Below are 20,774 nucleotides of genomic sequence, written 5' to 3' on the forward strand. Positions count from 1 at the left end.
GTGTATGAGAATAAGGATGATTCTCAGATTGAGAAGGCATTAGAGAACCTACCCTTATCGGATAGGTGGTAGGTCAACCCAGATTGAGAATAACGAGGATATTAGCACTCCCGTCCTTCATATTTGTGTGCCTATATAAATGCCAACAATGCTGCAGAGAAACATGGACAAGAGAAACTAGACAAAAAATAGAAGCCTGCAGCTCTTGTACTTGTTTTTATGGGAGGGAAAATCCATAGATTAAAAGAAAATTTTGTGTCTAAGGGTTTTGCATGAAGAGGTAGAGAGGGTGGAATTGAGCCAAGGATGACTTGCCGTCCTTTGCATCAAGCATTGAAGCTTTAACTGGGCATGCACGGCTAGTTATTCTTGGCTCATTTGGCCCCTCTTCCTCTCATGCGAACCTCTGTAGACCTATCCATTCTACCAGAAATCTAATTCCAACGATGAGACAACATATTGGGAAAATCATCACCAAATTGTATTATTGTTCTCCCTTTGGTTACTTTTGATAACATAGAGCATGGAATATATGGTTTTTTCCTTTTTCCTTCTTATTTTGCATTTCGTTTATAAATATTTTGTCTGATAAGTACATAGACTCGATGTTTATCTGTGTAGAATGCCGGTAGTCTAAGTTGACCCGTTTACCGTTTTGCAGCAATAATTTCCATAGATTTGAAACCGCAGCAGAGTGACTAATAATGTAATAATCTTTATCAAAGAATGTGCTCAGAATATCATAGGTTTAGGAGACCTTCAACCACTTTGAATTTAATCTTCTTGAAATGAATTTGATTTGGAATTTTATAGCACTTATCGAGATCCTTTTAATGTTAAAAATTGTATTTTTATTTTTATTTTCACTTCCATTGCATAGGATCTAGATGCCCTAGCTAGATTTCAGGCACTTATCCTGAGCCTGACATAGGTAATGGAAAGATCCAAGATTCCTTACGCATATATATAAGATAATAGTACAAAACCTTAGTTTATATATCAAAAACCAATTTAGATATTCAAAGAAGGTTTTTACTAAGTTAATTTACAAAAAAGTATTTCAAAACCTAAAAATTGTGTTCAAAACATAATTTGGCAGAGTCAGCATTCAAACATCCTTGGGGGGCATTTGAATATGGACATTAAGCATTTATCTAGAGGGTATTTGAGCATTGATCCAAAAGACATTTGAATGTCTACCCATATTTTTCAAAATTTCCTTCATTTTTAAAAAAAAAAATCTATGAATTTACGTTTCATTTACTTACCATAGCAATTAACCATACCCTAATAATTTCAACACATATTAACCTCAAATGAATTCGACTCTCAGGGTATCTTGAAGTTGACTACAACTAGTATGACCCTTAGAACATAATATGTTTTGGATTCAATGTACTAACCAAACAAAATTGCAAAACTAATCTAGTACATCAACAAAGATAACAACTCCATGCCTTAAACTTTATTAACAATTTGCCAAAGGAAACAATTATATAATTAGTAGCTAGCTCTTGCACATTTTGAGGCAAAGCTAGGAAGGATGTAAATAGAAAAACAAAACAATGTGAAAATTAAAAACCTTCAAAGAACTACAAGCTATCATACATGTCACAATGAAAAAAAATAAAAACCAGAAATGAACCAAAGGTGTCATGGAACATCTCTTTTCGATAGATTAGCCCTAGAACTCAAAGTTATTCTAAAACATTTGTTGTCATTAATAAAGTATGATTTTTCTTTACACACTATTGTTTGGATATTGTTTACTTATTTTAAGCATTGTTGTTATGAGTGTTTTCCTAATAAGTTAACTTGTTTTGTACATTGTGTACATGAAAATATATAGAAGACAGAAACCATTAAATCTTTGTGACTTGATAAGTTGTTTATGATGATTTATGAATTCAGACAATTCAATAGAAGTTGTAATACATCATCTTCCTTATAAAGGAATTGACTTATCTTAGTGATTAGAAACAAATTCTTCTAAGATAGATGTACTAGTCTATATGCATTATATATTAAATAGGACCTATTGAGATATATAACATTAATGTTATAAAGTAAATATGTATAATTTCTCTAAGCTACAATGTTTAATATGTTCTTAATATCGAGAAGTTATTGAAATAATCTTAGAATTACTAATTTTTTTAAGTTTATAGTGAGACCTAAAGTGATCATATAAAATTGACATGTAAGAAAATAATCTTCAATAAAAACATCATGATATGTCTATAATTGAGACAATAATACCCCTCTTGAGTAACACTTATAATGTTAATGATAAGACTAATTCATGATCATGGTAATTCCATTGAATTAGAATTTGATATTTATCCTTAAGGATACAAACATATCAATAAATCATAGAATAAAAGTGGATTTGCAAATCAAGGAATAGCAATGTGATCCAAATGGCTGATAACAATTCCCAATTGAATTATTGATACCAATTCATGGGGACTATTATGTAATGATATAGTAGCTGGTCATTGATAAATGCTTCTATTTATTGCTTCATTATAATTATTATAGAAGACTAGTAATAATTATAAAACCCAATAATTGGAGAGATTACAAAACCCTACACTTTTCATTAAAAACTAGTAAGCCCAAAAAAGATGGATAAAAAGTGAAATTCGTGCTATTGGAAATTATGGAGTATTTGAAGATGTAAAAAACGCTCCAAAAATTTGTGAACAATGCATAATCGAATTTGTTGATTCTTGAATATGAAGATATCAAATTGACTACATCAAACTAGCATGCCTAGTAACACATGTGTGGTATTTGAAATATGTCCCTAGTTATATTGCAAATCTTCTAGATAAATTAACCTCTCTAATCTTTGAGCTAAACAAGCTCAACAAAAATTGTATGTGCATATATTGAAATTCAGTAAACCGTTGTATCTTAGCTATCAACTATTCCTTCTTAGCCATTCATAATTAATATGAATATATAAAAGAATATAGATTCAAAAAAAAACATATTGAATATTAACGATTCATATAATAGAGAAAAATATGATTTTGATTTATTTATCAATTATAGATTAAAAAAATCAATCTCTTAATTAGATGGTAAGTTCTATTTCTTTTTCTTTTTTCTTTTTACGTTTTGAATTCAAATAACATTTGGAATTCAATATTATAATATTTTTACATATGTGATAGGACTACATATCATATATCATATACTTTTTCCATATAAGATAGAAATTCTCTATCTAATTATTATATTAGAATCTTATTATTTTAATATACATATACATTATAGTTTTTTTAAAAAAAATTTATAATCGTTTTAATACATTAAGTATTAATATTATTCATTAATATATATGGAAAAAGATAGAGTGACAAAATTCTTAACTCAAGATGCTACTAGGTACAAAATCAATGGGTGTCGGGATGTCAATGTGTCAGAGTTGCTACAATTGCTTTTAGAGTGGAAGGCAAGGGCCCTCGACTGACAAAAGAAGAGAATTTGAATTAATAAAACTATTTGAGATGGGTGGAATAGAGCTTTTTAAGTGTAACCTACCATGGTAATCAAATATCTCTCTTATGTCTGACGAACAAAGGGTTCAAACAAGTATCGAATGGAACATTCCGTACTTGATTTCTTCCTTCTTCTTGTAATTGACTATCTTACCCAATTTATGAATTCATTATCTTAATTTTAATTTTCTGAATGATTTTGAAAGCTTAATTCTTTCTCTTCTATTATTAATTTGTTTTTAATAGTAATAATAATATTTTTGTTGATTTTTCTGTCAATGTTTAAGGTCTTGTTATTTTATAGGACTATTTTTATATTATTATTTTAAAATTTTATTTTTTATTTTTTATTTTTTATTTTTTTATTTTAGCAACTGTTGATGAAGATTTTATTAAATTTTAATAAAAAGAGATAAGAAAATGATGTGTTTTAATAAGCAAACATTAAGTGTCGAGTAGGGGTGGTAATTTGTGTTGATGGGTTGTGTTTGTGTTATATCAAAGACTAGGTATTCTATTATATAAGTCAACTCAAACCCCACATGTTAAAAACATAACCCAAATACTATCCAATTATTAAACAAGTAACATGTCACGTAACATCTTTAATCCATTTAATAATTATATCTTCTAATATAATAATCAAATTAAATTAGATTTTATATAACTCTATATGATTAATGTCTCAACCAAACATGTCTATAACTTAATTGATATATTTAATTAAAAATAAATTAAATATAAATTAAATAATTTAAATTTATAATTAAGTTAATCATCATAATTATTAAATTAGTCAATTTAATTCAAATTCGTATTATATAAATTAATTCAAAAATTACCTATTTACTAAATAGGTTATACAAATTGACATAAATTTAACTCAAATTCAATTCAAACCCACAAAAAGCGTGTTGAGGTTTAAGTTATGTTAACAAATCGTATCAAATTTTGTCACTTTATTACCAATGATATTAATGAATCATATCAAACTTTATCACCCTAATAAAAACGACTTCTATTAATTAAAAGATGAACTAACCTTATGATATGCCCAATGAGGTGACTTGTCTACTTTCCAGCACATCTTCTGACTTCGAAAAGTTTCAACCCATTTGTCAACATGGTTACATGCTGGCATATGGTTTATGTGTGGTCCATTTGTATATGACAAAAAGGGTCAACGCCCACTTCATCCAACAAGCTATTTATGAATTTCATTTATCCTTTGACGAATATTATTCGTTTTCTCAAAGGCCAGGATGCCTGCAAATCACAAAGATAATGTTGTCCCCACAATGCTTCAACAACAAAGTGCCGTTTCCCAACGTTCGTTTCTCTTGGGAATTCTTTTATCTCATCTATGAAATTGTATTTAGGATTCCAAGCTTCCAGCGCTCTCTAGAGACAGTACATAAGATTCTATTCCCACATTCCGAGTCTAGCATTTCAGCCAACCAATCAATCTTGTGCCTCTACGTGGCATCAAAAGGTGCATATAATCAATCTTGTGTTTGGGTGTGTGCGAATAAGGATGATTCTATTTAGAAGGCACTAGAGCACCTGCCCTTATCGGATATGTGGTTGATCAACCCAGATTGAGAACAGTGAGGATACTAGCTCTCCCATCCCTAATACTTGTATGCCTATATAAATGCCATTAACGATGCTGCAGATGAACATGGACAAGAGAAACCAGACATACAATAGAAGATAGAATTAGTAGCCTGCAGCTCTTGTACAGGATTTTGTGGGAGGGAAAATCCATAGATTAAAAGAAAATTTTGTGTCTAAGAGTTTTGCATGAAGAGGTGGAGAGGGTGGATTTGAGCCAAGGATGACTTGCCGCCATCAGCAGCAAGCATTGAAGCTTTAACTGGGCATGGACAGCGAGTTATTCTTGGCTCATGCGGCCCCTCTTCCTCTCATGCGAACCTCTGTAGACCTATCCATTCTACCAGAAATCTAATTCCAACAATGAGACAAAATACAGGGAAAACCATAACCAAAAATTGTATCATTGTTCTCCCCTTTGGCTACTTCACTTCTTCAAATCACTTCTCATTACATAGAGCATGAAGATAGTTTTTCCTCTTCCTTCTTATTTTGCATTTCGTTTGTAAATATTTTGTTTGATATGTACAGAGTTTCAATGTTTATCTTTGTAGACTGCAGGTTAACCCGTTTACTGTTTTGCAGAAAGGATGGCAGACAGCAGCAGAGTGACTAATAATGTTAATCTCTATCAAAGAATGTGCTTAAAAGGCATTTCTAAATTTCCATCAGTGGGAAAAGCAGTAGGCATACTCTTTGACCTGGAAGTCATACAGAACACTAGACGAGAAGTGGAAAAGTTCATAAGAACCTCGGCGCTCCTTTACTTGGCAAAGAGCACACAGAGTCAACCATCACAAGTGTTGGTTGTTGTTTGAACCAAAGAACCAGGGGATGGAGACTGAAGAGGAACGGAGGAGTGAAAAACATAGGACTCCTTTGCTGTTATTTTGCTCCTTAAATATAAGCTTGTTTGGTGTATTTTCTTATCTACATCCATTGATGAAGGCCTAACAAGGTTTATGTTTGAGATGGACTAAGAAAAGTTGCCAAAGTGTGGATCCTTTTTCCTACAAGTCAAAATATCAAAATCGAAGCGTCAATTGGTCTTCCACATGGAATCTAAGTTTAATTGGATGAGATCTAAGTTTCAAAATTTTGAACTTTTAAAACAACTTATGCCTATTTAGAAACCGTTCAAAAAAATAATTTTCTATCTTAAAAAATATGTTTAAAACAGTTCTTTAATAATTAAACCTAAAAATAAGGTAATTTTTATAACAAATTTGAGGTGTTTTCGGGTGGTTTTCTATATAGTTTAAGAAACGATTAAAAATATGAAGAATACATTAGAAATTTTGTTACTATGCATGAGTACACATTGCCTTTATCGAGAATAAAATAATAAAACTAATTTTTTATGATTTTTCAAGCAAAATTTTATTATTGAAAACAATTGAGAGCTATTTTTAAAAATTTATTTTTTAGATTAATTGTTTTCAAAAATCTTGTCAAATAGCACTTTCAAGTAGTTGTGATGGACTTTAGGGATTCTTCTTATTAAAATTAGGAAGTTGTCTAGATGTCTAGATTGTATGGACTTATAACCAGCATTAGTAAAACTCATCGGTCGATTGAACCGGTCAGACCGTCAATCGGACCTTGATCCGGTCTGATTCATGCTCGGTTCGGTTCCGGTTTTCTTTTGTTGCAAAAATAAGCCTTTATTTGCCATACACGACCCACTCACCACATTGCCTCTCATGGCCCAAAGGCCATGGGACCTGTTGATCAGTTGTTTGCACAATGAGATGTTCCATTGAGCACATCTACTGTAGTAATTGCATTTGCCATAGAATTTTTCCTTTTATGAAACTTCGATTTCTTAGATCACTCAATGAATTGCTTATGGATGATCTTTATAAATTGAAATCTCAATTTTTCTTGAGTGGAATTGATAATTGCACTAGATAAATTTTAGATTAGAAAATTTTGATTTTAATTTATTACATACTTGGGAGCTTTTGGGTTGCATGAAGGTGTTAATTTTGTGCATGGAATTACGTGTGTTAGGATCAAATGTAGACATTCAAGGTTCTATGAGGTCAATTTCAGATTGAATAAAAGGTTGAGATTTAATTCTCGATTTTAATTTCCAGGTTAATTTACTTAAATATCCTTGGCATGATAACATGAAACGTCATTTGTTTTTTGAATGATATGTTTTAGACTATTTATATCAACATTAGGAGTTGTTTACCATTTGAAACCCTTCATGTATAATTAAGTTGTTGATTCACTTAAAGACATTGGTCAAATTTAAGTTTCTTCTCCTTCAAAATAATAAGCATGTGTCTAAGTGTGGATAGAACGGGTAAGGAATGCAATCACACCTTTCTGAGTAAGTTCTTTCATGATAAAAGAGAAAAAGGTTTCGAAAAATGTGATTCACATTAATTCCTATCCCGATAATTAAATTCTTGAATTTTTATGAAGTTAATTAATCATGTTTAAGACAAATAGTTATGTATAGCATGCATAAAAATTTATTTATGAATATCTAATGTGAATTTGAGCTAAAGTTTTTTATATTAATAGTAACACGTTATAAAATTTCGTGAAGAGTTATCTTGTATATATCCAACGTTATTCATAATAATATATATAAGTCTATCATTTGTATGTTATTTTTTTCTTGAATTAATTAGTTAAAAGATATTAAATAATCCTCATATTTGTAAATTTAACCTCTCGAAGAGTAACTTATTTTTTATGCAAATACCCTCAACTATTTCAAGTATTTAAATGTAATTTTAAAAGAAATTATTATTTTTATAAATAAAAAAAATTAGGGTATTTTTTATTAAAACACAACCAAAAAAATATAAAGGGTTAAATTTTCAAATTTGGGTTTTCAATGGCCTTTTTAATCAAATAACCCTTTTTTCTTTCCCTACCAAGAGTACATACATGAATTTAACAATCCCATGTCTACTTTCTTGTATACATTAGTGTTAAAGGACGTTTTTTTTTTTTTTTTTTACTTTTTGCTGAAAGCAATTTGTTTTTAAACTTTAGGTTATTTGTTTTTCTATTTTTTAATTACTTATTGTAAACTTTTTGCTGAATAAAAAAAACAAAAATATTTGACCTTTTTTAAATGAAAAAAAGTAACATGTTAATTTTTCTTTACTTTTTAATATTTAATATAAATAAAATATTTAAAAAAAAACAAACAACCTAATTCTTAAAACTATTAAATATTAAAATTCTATTTAGAATTAAATAAAAAAATAAAAAATAAAAACACTACCTAACACACAACAATTAATATATTAAAAAAAATTATTTTCTTTCATTACTCTCAAATATTAAAATCAAATCATCTACTCAAACTAAAAACATTCAATTGACTTTAAAAACCAACCAAATTTTAATTTTTAAAAACTTTCCAAATTCAAGTTTAATTTTACTTCCCAGCCAACCCAGTAATGACTATATGGAATTGGTTCTCTCCAAGGACCACTTTTCTACTTTTCAAATGCCACCTTCTTACTTTGAAATGCAAACACAAGTTGCCAACATGGTTACTTGCTCACAATTTATGTAGAAGACAAAGGAGTCAAAAGGCCACTTTTAATTATCCAAAGGAATTCACAAATTTCCTTGATGAAGATTCCTTTTCTCAAGTGTCATCTATATCAAATCTACCTCTCCCACGGTTGACAAACAGCAGAGATTATATACCATCTCATGCAACCACTTAATAGGTGTTCTTGGGATCCATATTTGGCATATTGGACCACAACTCTAAGAAGAAAAGGAATATGGACCGATGACATATTTGTGTAGAATGGATATGGTTCCCTCTAGGTGGCATTAGGAGCACTTTCCATATCACATATATAATTTGGTGAAGTAAGATTCACTGTCCCAACCTCAATCTTCTCTGCCAATAGAAGTTTTAATTTTTTTTTTTTTAAAAAAAAAACATGGGTTAGAGAAGCTTGTCATACAAATTTTGTGAGAAAATAAGGGTCTATTTGATAATTGTTTTTAAAAAAATAGTTTTTGATAATAGTTTTTTAAAACTGTCCTCTGATTTTTATATAACAAATGTTTGTTTAGAAACCTAAAATGTTTTTAACCTATTTTTAATATTTTTAAATATGTTTTAAAAATAATTTTTATATATAGTGTTTTACTTTTAATTATTTTACATACATACATACATATATATATTTCTTAAAACAATCCTCAAAAAACAAGTGAAAATAATATAAAACAACTAAAAAATATTATATAAAAACACCATGTTTTCTATTTTTAAGAATTGAAAAGAGAAAACAATTTTTAGTTGTTAAACATATTTTTTGTATTTTTTTATTTTAGAGAATAGAAAATTGATCTTAAAAACAGTTCCCAAACAAGCCCTAAGTAGCTAACTCTTCCACTTTTTGCAGGGCCGATAAAATTGAACAAAGTATTAAAAAAAAAAATAGGGAATATGATTTCTAGTGTTTGCTTAATAATAAAAAATAAATATAATTAAAATTAATTTTAAAAATTATTTATTTTAAAATTGTTTAATCTTTATATGAAAGAAGAAAAACATATAAAATAAATTTGAAGAAATTAGTATGTTTAAATCAATTTTTCATTTTTTTTCCTTTTGTTTTCTTTATTTTCTTTTCTTTGTATTATTTAAAAAGAAAACATAATATTAATGTTACATTTTTTTTCTCAAATTTTCTAAAAGGCAAACATAGTGTGCATGTTCGATATTGCTTCATCCAATGTCCTTTGAGAGATTTGAAGGGATCAATCTATTCAGCCTTTTTGTTCTCATATGAAGCTCTTTGGAGTTTGGACTTAGATATGCATTGTTCTAGAGTACCTTAGCCTACACTAGAAAGAGAATTTAAATAAATAAAAAAAACATCAATTGCATTAAAATTTTCCCCCTTTCCTTTGCTGAAATGAAATGAAAATCATTTGCTTTCCTATGTTTCTTTTTTTCCTTAGAGCATTGTGTATGCACAAAACATACCAAAGTTGTGTTGGGTTGGGTTTCCTCTCATGTGGAGGATGGCTCACATATGTCAAACCCAACAAAACCTATATGATATGGACATTTTTGTCCAGGATTCACTTCTTGGAATACATAATAAGAAGAGACCAGTTGTTGGTTTTGAGAGAAAAAGAGAGAAAAGTAAGAAAGAAAGAAGAAGATATTGAAGAGTGTGAATGAGTCATTTTCATCCAAGAAATAGATCTTTATGATCTATGGTCCGTTTAAGCTTAAACTTGGTCAATTGGTTCATCACTTGTACATCTTCATTCTGGATAGTGAGATTGTTGATTAGAGTTGTTTGTTTCATTCTATAGTTTCTTAACCAAAATTGATAAGAAATAGAATCACTTCCAAGCAGTTTTGATCAACCTTCTTGATATTTGTTTTGCAGCGTTGGATTGTGCTGAAATTTGGTCAATAGCTTCGTTTCTTATGTGTCTTGATTTTAGTCGGTCGGATCATGATCGAACTAGTCATCTATAAGTTATAGTCATCTTAACAGAGTAGGATGAAAAAGAAGAGGAGAGCATCTCGGTTCTATATAATCTTCATCAAAGAATGATATCTCTTTGATCCCTAGTATGATTGAGGTGAAATTTTAACAGAAGGTTCAACACTCATGGTGCTTCAATCTAAACAGTTGGATCATTGATAAGAGTTTTTTGGACAAATTAATATACCCACATCGAATTTGTGATATGTTTCTTTCACTATTTTATCATTTAGTGTTTATGTTTGTGAAACCAATAATTTTTTTTTTCTTAATGATTGTTATCATTGATGGTCCCTAATTCAAGTTGGGGCAGATTGTGTACTCTCACTTTTATTGATAATAAAGCTCTTTTTAGTGGACTCGGGTCCTATAGTTTTTACTCGTCACATTGGGAAGGTTTTCCCTATTATAAATTTTTGATGTAGGCTTATAGTTGATTTTTGTTGATAAATATTGTTGTGATATTGTGTTAAATTTTCTCCCAACAAGTTCCTTAGCAACTTGGAGAAGAAAAACTCTTTTTTCAGTCATTTCCAAACACTCCTTATATTTCACGCTAGGCTTAATAAAATCGGTTAAGCTATGTTTAGTTTAGTTTGCTAAATAGGACATAATTGAATACTTATATCTTAAGATATTATTTTTGATATGATATTTTTCGGTACCAAATTCAATAAAAAATAAATTTTAAGATCTTTTATTTGGTGAAATATTTTCCCATACCAAATTCAATAACAAATAAATTTTAGGATATTATATTCAATGAAATATGTGAGATATTTCGTGGAAATTTCAACTAGCTAAGGATAATATTTATGGATTTCTCGGATTCTTCAATTTTTTCCCAATAAATCCCAATTCCGATGGTCAAACTCCCAAAATTTCTCAAAATACTGATGGACGGTGACTTGAATCCCTAACCTTAAGGTTAACAAAAACATTAGCTAATAATTATATCCTAACATTACATACAAACAAAGTTTGTTTTCCCTAATTAGAAAACGGAGCTGACTATACTTTTTAATGCATTCCAACAAAATAAGAAATATTAAAATAAAATTTTAATAATAAATTAATTTTAAGTATCTTATATTCAATAATTTCATTGATTATTAAAATATAAACATCATTATCATGGTTTTTCAACGCGTCTTTATTTATTTCTATTATATATTAATTAACTATAAGATAAATATAAATTTAAAAATAAAATTATGAATAGTTTTAAAAAATCATACATGCATTATTATTTCTTTTATATCTTTGGATATATCGGATTAGTATAAAATTTATTTTCAAATTTTATACATTATTATTGAATATTATAATATATATATATATATATATATATATATATATATATATATATATGTATTATTGTTTCTTCTATCAATATTTTAGTTCTCCTCAATATTTTTCTAAGTTTTTATTAATTCTATGTCATCGATATATTTTTAGGAAAAGTAGGTTTTGATTCACTAATACGAGAGTATATGAAAAGAAAAAAATCCAAATTTTTTAAATCAGTATTATCTTCATCTGTTTAAAAATAATTTGAAATACATACACTTTTTAATTAATCATCTAATTATTCCCTAAAATGCTCATTTTATTTGTCATGTTATCAACATCAATCGACAACTAAACTCTCATGTTAATGTTTCCGTTCTTTTTAGATTTATTAATATTATTATTATTATTATTATTATCATCATTATTATATGAGATTTTTTTTCCCACCCGTGACGAAATCCTCTCAGGAAAAGTTGAAACTTATTTTTTTCTTTATGAACAAATATCTTATAATAAAAGTGAGGTAGTTTGAAAAGTGTAAACATTAGAAGAAGTGAAAAAAAAAAATATCAAATAATAATAACAATAATAATAAATCTAAAAAGAAAGAACGCATTTACATAGAGGAGTCTAGTTATCAATCGATGTTAATGGCAGGACAAGTAAAAGAGGCATTTTAGGGAATAATTAGATAACTTATTAAAAGTGCATGTATTTCAAATTACTTTTAAATAGATGAAGATAATATTTTTTAAAAATTTGAAGTTCCTTTTTCCATATATTTCATATTAATGAATCAAAACCCACTTTTTTCTATATTTTTTTATTAAAATTTTCACATATATTTCCCAATATATACCGATGTATCCCTGAAATCCAACTATTTATATATCTATATAAACTGATATTTTCATCATTTGTTAGACTATATATATATATATTATCTTATTATTTTTTATTTAAAAAAATGAATTTTTCTCATATTTATTACTATTTTAAAATTATTCTTCAATTTATAATTTAAGGCTTGTTTGGTAAATTGTTTTCGAGAACAGTTTTTTGTTCTCCGTAGTAAAAAAAATTAGAAAATACATTTAACAATCAAAATTTTTTATCTATTCTTAAAAATAGAAAATAAGGTGTTTTAAAAGAACATCTTTTAGTTGTTTTTATTATTTTCACTTATTTTTTTAGGATTGTTTTAAAAAATAATTATACAAACATATAGAATGATTAAAAATAAAACATTAGATATAAAAAAAATGTAAACATATTTAAAAATATTAAAAATTGGTTCAAAACATTTTAGGTTTTCAAACAAACTTTTATTTTATAAAAATGAAAGAACAAATTTCAAAAACTATTCTTAAAAATTGTTTTCGAAAACAATTATCAAACTGACCCTTAGTGTATGTTTTTTTATACACGTGTTGTTTTATGTTTTTAAAAAGAAAGAATAATACTACTTTTGTATAAAATATGTTTTAAAAATAAGGTCTCAAAAATTTGTTATATTAAAATTTTAATAAATTTTAAATTTTGTTTAAAACAATAAGGAATTTACTACTTTAAATTTAAAAAAAATTAAATTGATTTTTTTAAAATATAAGTTAAACCTATACTTTCATATAAAAGTTTATGTGTTTTACATGGAATTTGAAACTACTTTTTTTTAAAAAAAACAAAACAAAACAAAACAAAAAACAAAAAATGTAAGTATAACAAAACAAGGAATTCCAAATAAGCCATGTATGAGATGATTTTTAATCCTCTAATAATAGTTTTAGAATTTTTGAATGCTGATTTTATAGAATTATTTGAAATAAACTTACTATTTAAATTGAAAACCATGCATGTATCAATTTTGTTCCCTTGCTTGTTGCCACATCGGCAACATGGAGAAATATGAAGAAGACTCAAGGGTGTTTAGTAAAACTTAATACTTATTACTTATTACTTAATTACTTAAATTGATTTTAAGTTAAATTATACTTAAATTGTTAACTTAAAACTTATTACTTAATTATTATCTTAAGTATTAAGGTTATTTGATAAAATTAACTTAAAATTTATTTTAAATCATCAAAATGACATATTTATCATCATAAATTATAATTAGGGTAAAAGAGGTTGAGTAACAATGAGAGTCGTGGAGTAGTAAAAGAAATCGTTGAGGTAATTAGGGCTAATGAGATAAAAACATAAAATGAAGATATAAACTTAAAAATAAGTTAATTGCTTTTACTTATTATTTAAAATTGTTTTTTATTTTAAGTCATAGACATTAATTTATTTTACCAAATATACTTAATTTACTTAATAACTTAAATTAAGTTATTAAGTCACTTTAAGTTATTAAGTTGGTTTACCAATACTAAGTCTTATAACGAGAGTGATGTGATTTATTTTGGAAATGGAAATAATTTGCCAATATCTTTTATTGGTGATGTTCGTAGTGCTATAAATAGGAATTGAGTTTGAAAGATGTTCTTGTTGTGTTCCTAATTTAACAAAAAATTTAGGTTTTATTTGGTAATTGTTTTTCAAAACAATTCTGAAAAAATAGTTTTTAAGAACAGTTTTTGAAAACTGTTTTATGATATTTTGTAAAATAAAAGTCTGTTTGGGAACCTAAAATTGTTTCTAACCTGTTTTTAATATTTTTAAATATGTTTTAAAAATAATTTTTATGTCCATAACTTTATTTTTAATTATTATATATATTTGTATAATTATTCTTTAAATCAACTCTTAAAAAACAACTAAAAAAAGTTATCTGAAAATACTTTGTTTTCTGTTTTCTGATAATAAAAAACAAGAAAAAATAAATAAAAATAAAACAGTTTCTAATTGTCAAACGTGTTTTTTAGTTTTTTTTTTGTTTTAAAAAACAGAAAATTGTTCTTGAAAATAGTTGTCAAACGACACCTTTGAAAGGTTATAAAATAAATTTATAACACATACAGCGGAAAATTGATCTATTTTGCATTCAAAATATATACTGCAGCTATCAAAAATTTAAAATAATAACCTGGATATCAGTTCTTCAAGCATAAAATTTTCTCCAATTGTATGAAGACTCTACGTGTATCCACACCGAAATTAATCTTTGCTATCAACCCTTTGATACGCGGAACTTAAAAAAATAGAACAACACTTTTTATTTCTTTGGCGTAAAAACAAGGAGGAAAAAGATAGATCGATCCTTATTCAGATTGTGTATATATGTTATATAGCATATCCGATACAACTTCTGTTTTAAGTGATAAGATAACTCAACTAATTTGATTTTTGATTTTATCACTTAATCTATCTCTATCGTGTCCTCCTTTTTTGGGCTACTAAGAGATTCTATTGGTCCATTTGTTTTTCTTTTGCTATTTTCAATAGCATTTGAAAAACACTTTGACCAAGTCTTGTAAGTTAAAAACAAAACCCACATCCCTCCTGTAAGTTGCTGCATGTACCCATATGTTTGCAAATGTTTAGCAAACATTCTCGTGGACTAACTTCCACGTCCAAAGAAAAATATTTTATTTTTTTTATCTATATATTAATTATATTCTTGGTGCTAGCAAAGAATATAATAATATTCCACATAGAACATATTTATTTATTTGATTAAAATTAAATTCTCTAATTTAATTATCAAATAATAATAAATAGCTCTTTGCAAAGATTAAAACACTCGTTTGTGTGTGACCCCGTAGGTTCATTACTAAGCTGGTAGTAAATTAATCAAATCAATTTACTAATTAAGGTAGGCGTCTAGCAACACTCCTTAACGTCCAGATAGTATGAAGTAATATCTTTTACTTTCAAGAACCGGTAGAAGAATAATGTAATATTTCCTTCCATCATTTACAGCTCTGGGCTAACTCTAGAGTATGGTATTACTGTCAAACTCTAATAAGTCAACACATTATTTATTTAGTGAATGACTTAAGAAACTCATTTCTTCATTCATTCAATTGCCCTTGGCCAAGGTCTTATTTTTATCATAGAGCTCAAACTCATTACCACGAGTTGATGGATTCCTTCTTGATTAATCATTAATTCTACAAGTATTTAATTATATCCAATATCCATTCAACTAGTGCCCTAAGGCATTAGGTGTCCGGGATTAAAATATAATAAATAACTTGTTAATTACTTTGATAATCTCAGGTCAAAGAAAACTATTATATTTCTTCTTGAGAAATTCCTATTGACAATTTAAGGTAAAGATAACCATTAGAAATTCTCAGTTGAGTCAGTTCAATGATCACATCTACATGTGCATCATCTATATATGTAATTTAACAAATGAGATATATCAATCTTTATCCAATAAAGACCATCACATATATATTGATCTATCTGGATTATTGATGTCCTGTTGACAATAATCCTATGATCAAGAACAGTTTAGATTAAAATTATTAAAAGAATTGCTTCTCATTATCATAATCTCTATCATGATAACAATTTTTCAAATTTTAATCAAGGACCTTATCATATAAACTATTTTAAACAGATATGATAATGAAATAAAGAATTAATACCTTATTAAAACTAAAGTTGATTACATGATAGATTGGATCTTGGGCATACATTTATCCCCAACAATCTCCCACTTGCACTAGAGCCAATCAGTCATGTATTTCATTCCTACTTCCCATTTGTGCTTGTCAAACTGCGTTATGCCAAGTGCTTTGGTAAATGGGTCTGCCGCATTCTCTTTTCCATCTATCTTTTCAATCTTAACGTCACCACGTTCAATGATTTCTCTAATCAAGTGATACCTTCGCAAGACATGTTTAGACTTTTGATGTGATCTTGGTTCCTTTGCTTGAGCAATTGCTCCATTATTGTCACATAACAGTGGAATTGGTTCTTCAATTGAAGGAACCACACCAAGTTCAGATATGAACTTCTTCATCCAAACTGCTTCCTTAGCTGCCTCACTTGCTGCTATATATTCGGCTTCAGTAGTTGAATTTGCTACTGTAGCTTGTTTGGAGCTTTTCCAACTCACTGCACCACCATTTAAGGTGAAAACATAACCTGAAATAGATTTGCTATCATCTTTATCTGATGCAAAACTTGCATCAGTATAACCCTTTAATTTTAATTCAGATTCTCCATAGATAAGGAATTGGTCTTTAGTTCTTCTTAAGTATTTAAGAATGGTCTTGACCACTTTCCAATGTTCCTCACCAGGGTTTGCCTGATATCGACTAGCTACACTTAGTGCATAAGCGACATCAGGACGTGTACAAGTCATGGTATACATAATAGCTCCCACTGCGCTAGCATATGGTACCCTATTCATGCGTTCTCTCTCTTCAGGAGTTTTAGGACAATCCTCCCTACTAAGAGTAACTCCAGTTCCTATTGGTAAATAGCCCCTTTTGGAGTTTTCCATATTATACCTCTTTAAGATGGTATCAATGTACATGGATTGGGATTGTCCAAGCAACCTTTTAGATCTATCTCTATAAATCTTTATTCCTAGAATATAGGCTGCTTCTCCCAAATCTTTCATGGAGAACTGTTTTGATAGCCAAACCTTTGTCCCTTGCATTGCTGGTATATCATTTCCTATAAGCAATATGTCATCTACATATAACACTAAGAAAATGATTGTGCTCCCACTAAACCTTTTGTACACACAAGGTTCTTCTTCACATTTAATAAAATCGAACTTTTCGATTGTCTTGTTAAAATGTATGTTCCAACTTCTTGAAGCTTGTTTTAATCCATAAATGGATCGTCGCAACTTGCAAACTTTATTATGATCAGACATTGATGTGTATCCTTCTGGTTGTGTCATGTATACATCCTCTTTCAACTCACCATTAAGAAAAGCTGTTTTCACATCCATTTGCCATATTTCATAATCATAGTATGCTGCTATGGCAAGTAGAATCCGAATTGATTTGAGCATTGCCACTGGGGAAAAAGTTTCGTCATAATCAATTCCTTCTTTTTGACGATATCCTTTAGCAACAAGGCGAGCTTTGTAAGTCTCAACTTTTCCATCTGCTCCAATCTTTTTCTTGTAAACCCATTTACAACCAATTGGTTTTATATCCTTTGAAGCTTCAACCAAAGTCCATACTTTGTTGATCTTCATTGATTCCATTTCGGATTCCATGGCTTCTTGCCATTTATTGCGGTCCAAGCTTTGCATAGCCTCTTCATAGTTCTTAGGGTCATCATCATTATGATGAACCTCATTAGACAAGTCATCTTGAACCATCAAGTTTAGTCTATCCGGCGCACGATGTGCTCGACTAGACCTTCTTAGAGGCTCATGTATTGGATTCAGAGGTTGTTGAATCTGTTCTAAGATTGGTTCATTAACCTGTTCTTGAACTACAGCTGGTTCAGGTTCATTAACTTGTTCTTGAACTATAGCTGGTTCTGGAGCCACAATTGTTGGAGATTGTAACCTTTGTGTTGATTTTAAGACATCAAAGAAAGGTTGCTCAAATTCCATCTCATGTTCTTGAGCTGCTGTTGTTTCATTGGTTTCTTCTTGAGTTTCATCAAGCTCTATTTCTTTGCCATGACTCCCTTCTGCAAGAAATTCCCTTTCTAGAAAGGTTCCTCCTCTTGCCACAAACACTTTATGGTCTAAAGGGTGGTAGAAATAATATCCCATTGTTTCTTTGGGATACCCAATGAACCTACACTTATCTGACCTTGCCTCAAGTTTATCTGTTTGTAATTTCTTAACATAAGCTGGACAGCCCCAAACCTTAATGTGTTTGAGATTTGGTTTACGCCCTTTCCATATCTCATACGGAGTTGTAGATACTGTTTTTGTAGGGATTTTGTTTAGTAAATAAGCTGCTGCTTCTAAAGCATATCCCCATAAATTTACTGGAAGATCAGTGAACCCCATCATAGATCTTACCATATCTAATAAGGTTCGATTTCTCCTTTCTGATACACCATTGTGCTGTGGTGTTCCTGGGGGTGTCCACTGTGAGAGAATCCCATTCTCTCTTAGATAGTCAATAAAATTTTCACTAAGATATTCTCCTCCTCTATCAGATCTCAGCACTTTGATACTGTTACCTGTTTGTTTTTCAACTTCACTGCGAAACCTTTTGAACATTTCAAATGACTCAGATTTATGTTTCATGAGATACAAAAAACCATATCTTGACATGTCATCAGTGAAGGTTATAAAATAAGAATATCCTCCTTTGGCTTGAATTTTCATGGGTCCACAAACATATGTATGAACTAGTCCCAATAATTCAGAGGCTCTTTCTCCAGTTCCAATAAATGGAGATTTAGTCATTTTTCCTTTGAGACAAGATTCACAAGTTTTATATGATTCATAATCATAATTATCAAGGTAACCTTCCTTGTATAACTTGTTAATTCTTTTCTCACCAACATGACCAAGCCTACAGTGCCAAAGATATGTTTTATTTAATTGACTATCTCTTTTTCTTTTAAAACTAGAAGAAACATGCATAACTGAATTATAATTCACATCAGGTAAGACATAAATGCCATGTTGGAGATAACCATTTACATATAAATCATCATCATGATAAATTGAGCAAATGTTATTATTGAAAATAATGCGAAAACCTCGCTTGTCCAACATAGAAATTGAAATTATATTTGAAACAAAGTTCGGAACATAATAACAATCATTTAACACTAGTACTTTGCCAGTGGGCATATTTAAAGAAATTGATCCTAAAGCTAAGGCGGCAACATTTGCTCCATTTCCTACTTGAAGGTTGATTTCTCCTTTCTTCAACCATCTAGTTATCTTCAGCCCCTGCAACGTATTGCAGATGTTAAAACTACTACCGGTATCTAATACCCATGTTGAAGAATCTGTGACAGTTAAAGAAATCATGAAAACATTTTTCATTAATGTCTTACCTTGTTTCTTGTTTTTCAAAGAATCAAGATATTTCTTGCAGTTTCTCTTCCAATGTCCTTTCTCTTTACAGAAGAAGCATTCAGCATCACTGTGGTCAGTTTTAACCTTCTTGTATTTAGGTTTGGTCACACCACCCTTAGTTCCAAGAGGTTTCCTTTTTGGTATATATTTACCTTTGCCTTTTTTCTTAGAAGTCTTGCTAACCACCATGACAATTCCTTTATTCTTTTCAGAGGAAACTTGATTCTCATAATCAATTAACAAGTTAAGCATCTCATGCAGATCACAACTCATTTTGTTCATGTTGAAATTCACAATGAATTGTGAGAAAGAATCAGGAAGTGATTGTAAAATCAAATCTTGAGAAAGTTCCTTTCCAAGCGTGCACCCCAACTTCTCAAGTTGTTCAATAAGATCAATCATCTTCAGAACATGGGGTCCAACTTGAGCATTTACAGCTAATGAGGACCTGAACAAAGCCTTAGATAACTGGTATCTAGCTGTCCTACTTTGTCCACCGTACATCTTCTTAAGATGCTCGATGATTGCAGGTGGTTCCATATCCTCATGTTGCCTCTGAAGTTCAGGACTCATGGATGCTAGCATTATGCATTTTGCAGAAAGACATTCTTCCAAGTACTTCTGATAGGTCTTGGTTGCTTCAGCATCATTTGTGTCAGCTGGTGCAGTTATAGCAGGCTTATCAATTATATTGATAAGTTTTTCATGCATGAGAACAATTCTCAGATTGCGGTACCAGTCATCATAATTGGCTCCAACCAATTTTGAAGTTTCAAGTATGGAACGGAGTGATAAGGAAGACATTCTGGATATCAAAATATAATTATGTTAAAACATATATAATTTCTTAAAACTATGAATAAGCCACTTGGTTATCAAGTCGTTTCTCATACATATTCTAAGACAAAATGTATCTCATACAATTTCAAA

General features: G+C 29.2%; 1 protein-coding gene and 2 non-coding genes across 3 annotated transcripts; 2 read left to right on the top strand and 1 right to left on the bottom strand.

Moving 5' to 3' along the window:
* Positions 1-286: 286 nt before the first annotated feature.
* MIR169L (microRNA MIR169l) lies at positions 287-389 on the top strand. The gene has a single exon (NR_127833.1). It is a non-coding gene; the product is annotated as a microRNA MIR169l (primary transcript).
* A 4,937-nt stretch (positions 390-5,326) lies between these two features.
* MIR169O (microRNA MIR169o) lies at positions 5,327-5,429 on the top strand. The gene has a single exon (NR_127835.1). It is a non-coding gene; the product is annotated as a microRNA MIR169o (primary transcript).
* A 14,747-nt stretch (positions 5,430-20,176) lies between these two features.
* Positions 20,177-20,648, bottom strand: LOC104880772 (uncharacterized). The gene is made up of 2 exons (XM_019222939.1): positions 20,293-20,648; positions 20,177-20,216 (listed from the first exon to the last, which is right to left on the bottom strand). The coding sequence occupies exons 1-2, from the start codon at positions 20,646-20,648 to the stop codon at positions 20,177-20,179; spliced, it is 396 nt and encodes a 131-aa protein (XP_019078484.1).
* Between the last annotated feature and the right edge of the window lie 126 nt (positions 20,649-20,774).

The sequence above is a fragment of the Vitis vinifera genome, chromosome 11 (genome assembly GCF_030704535.1).
Source record: "Vitis vinifera cultivar Pinot Noir 40024 chromosome 11, ASM3070453v1".
Lineage (NCBI taxonomy): Eukaryota > Viridiplantae > Streptophyta > Magnoliopsida > Vitales > Vitaceae > Vitis > Vitis vinifera.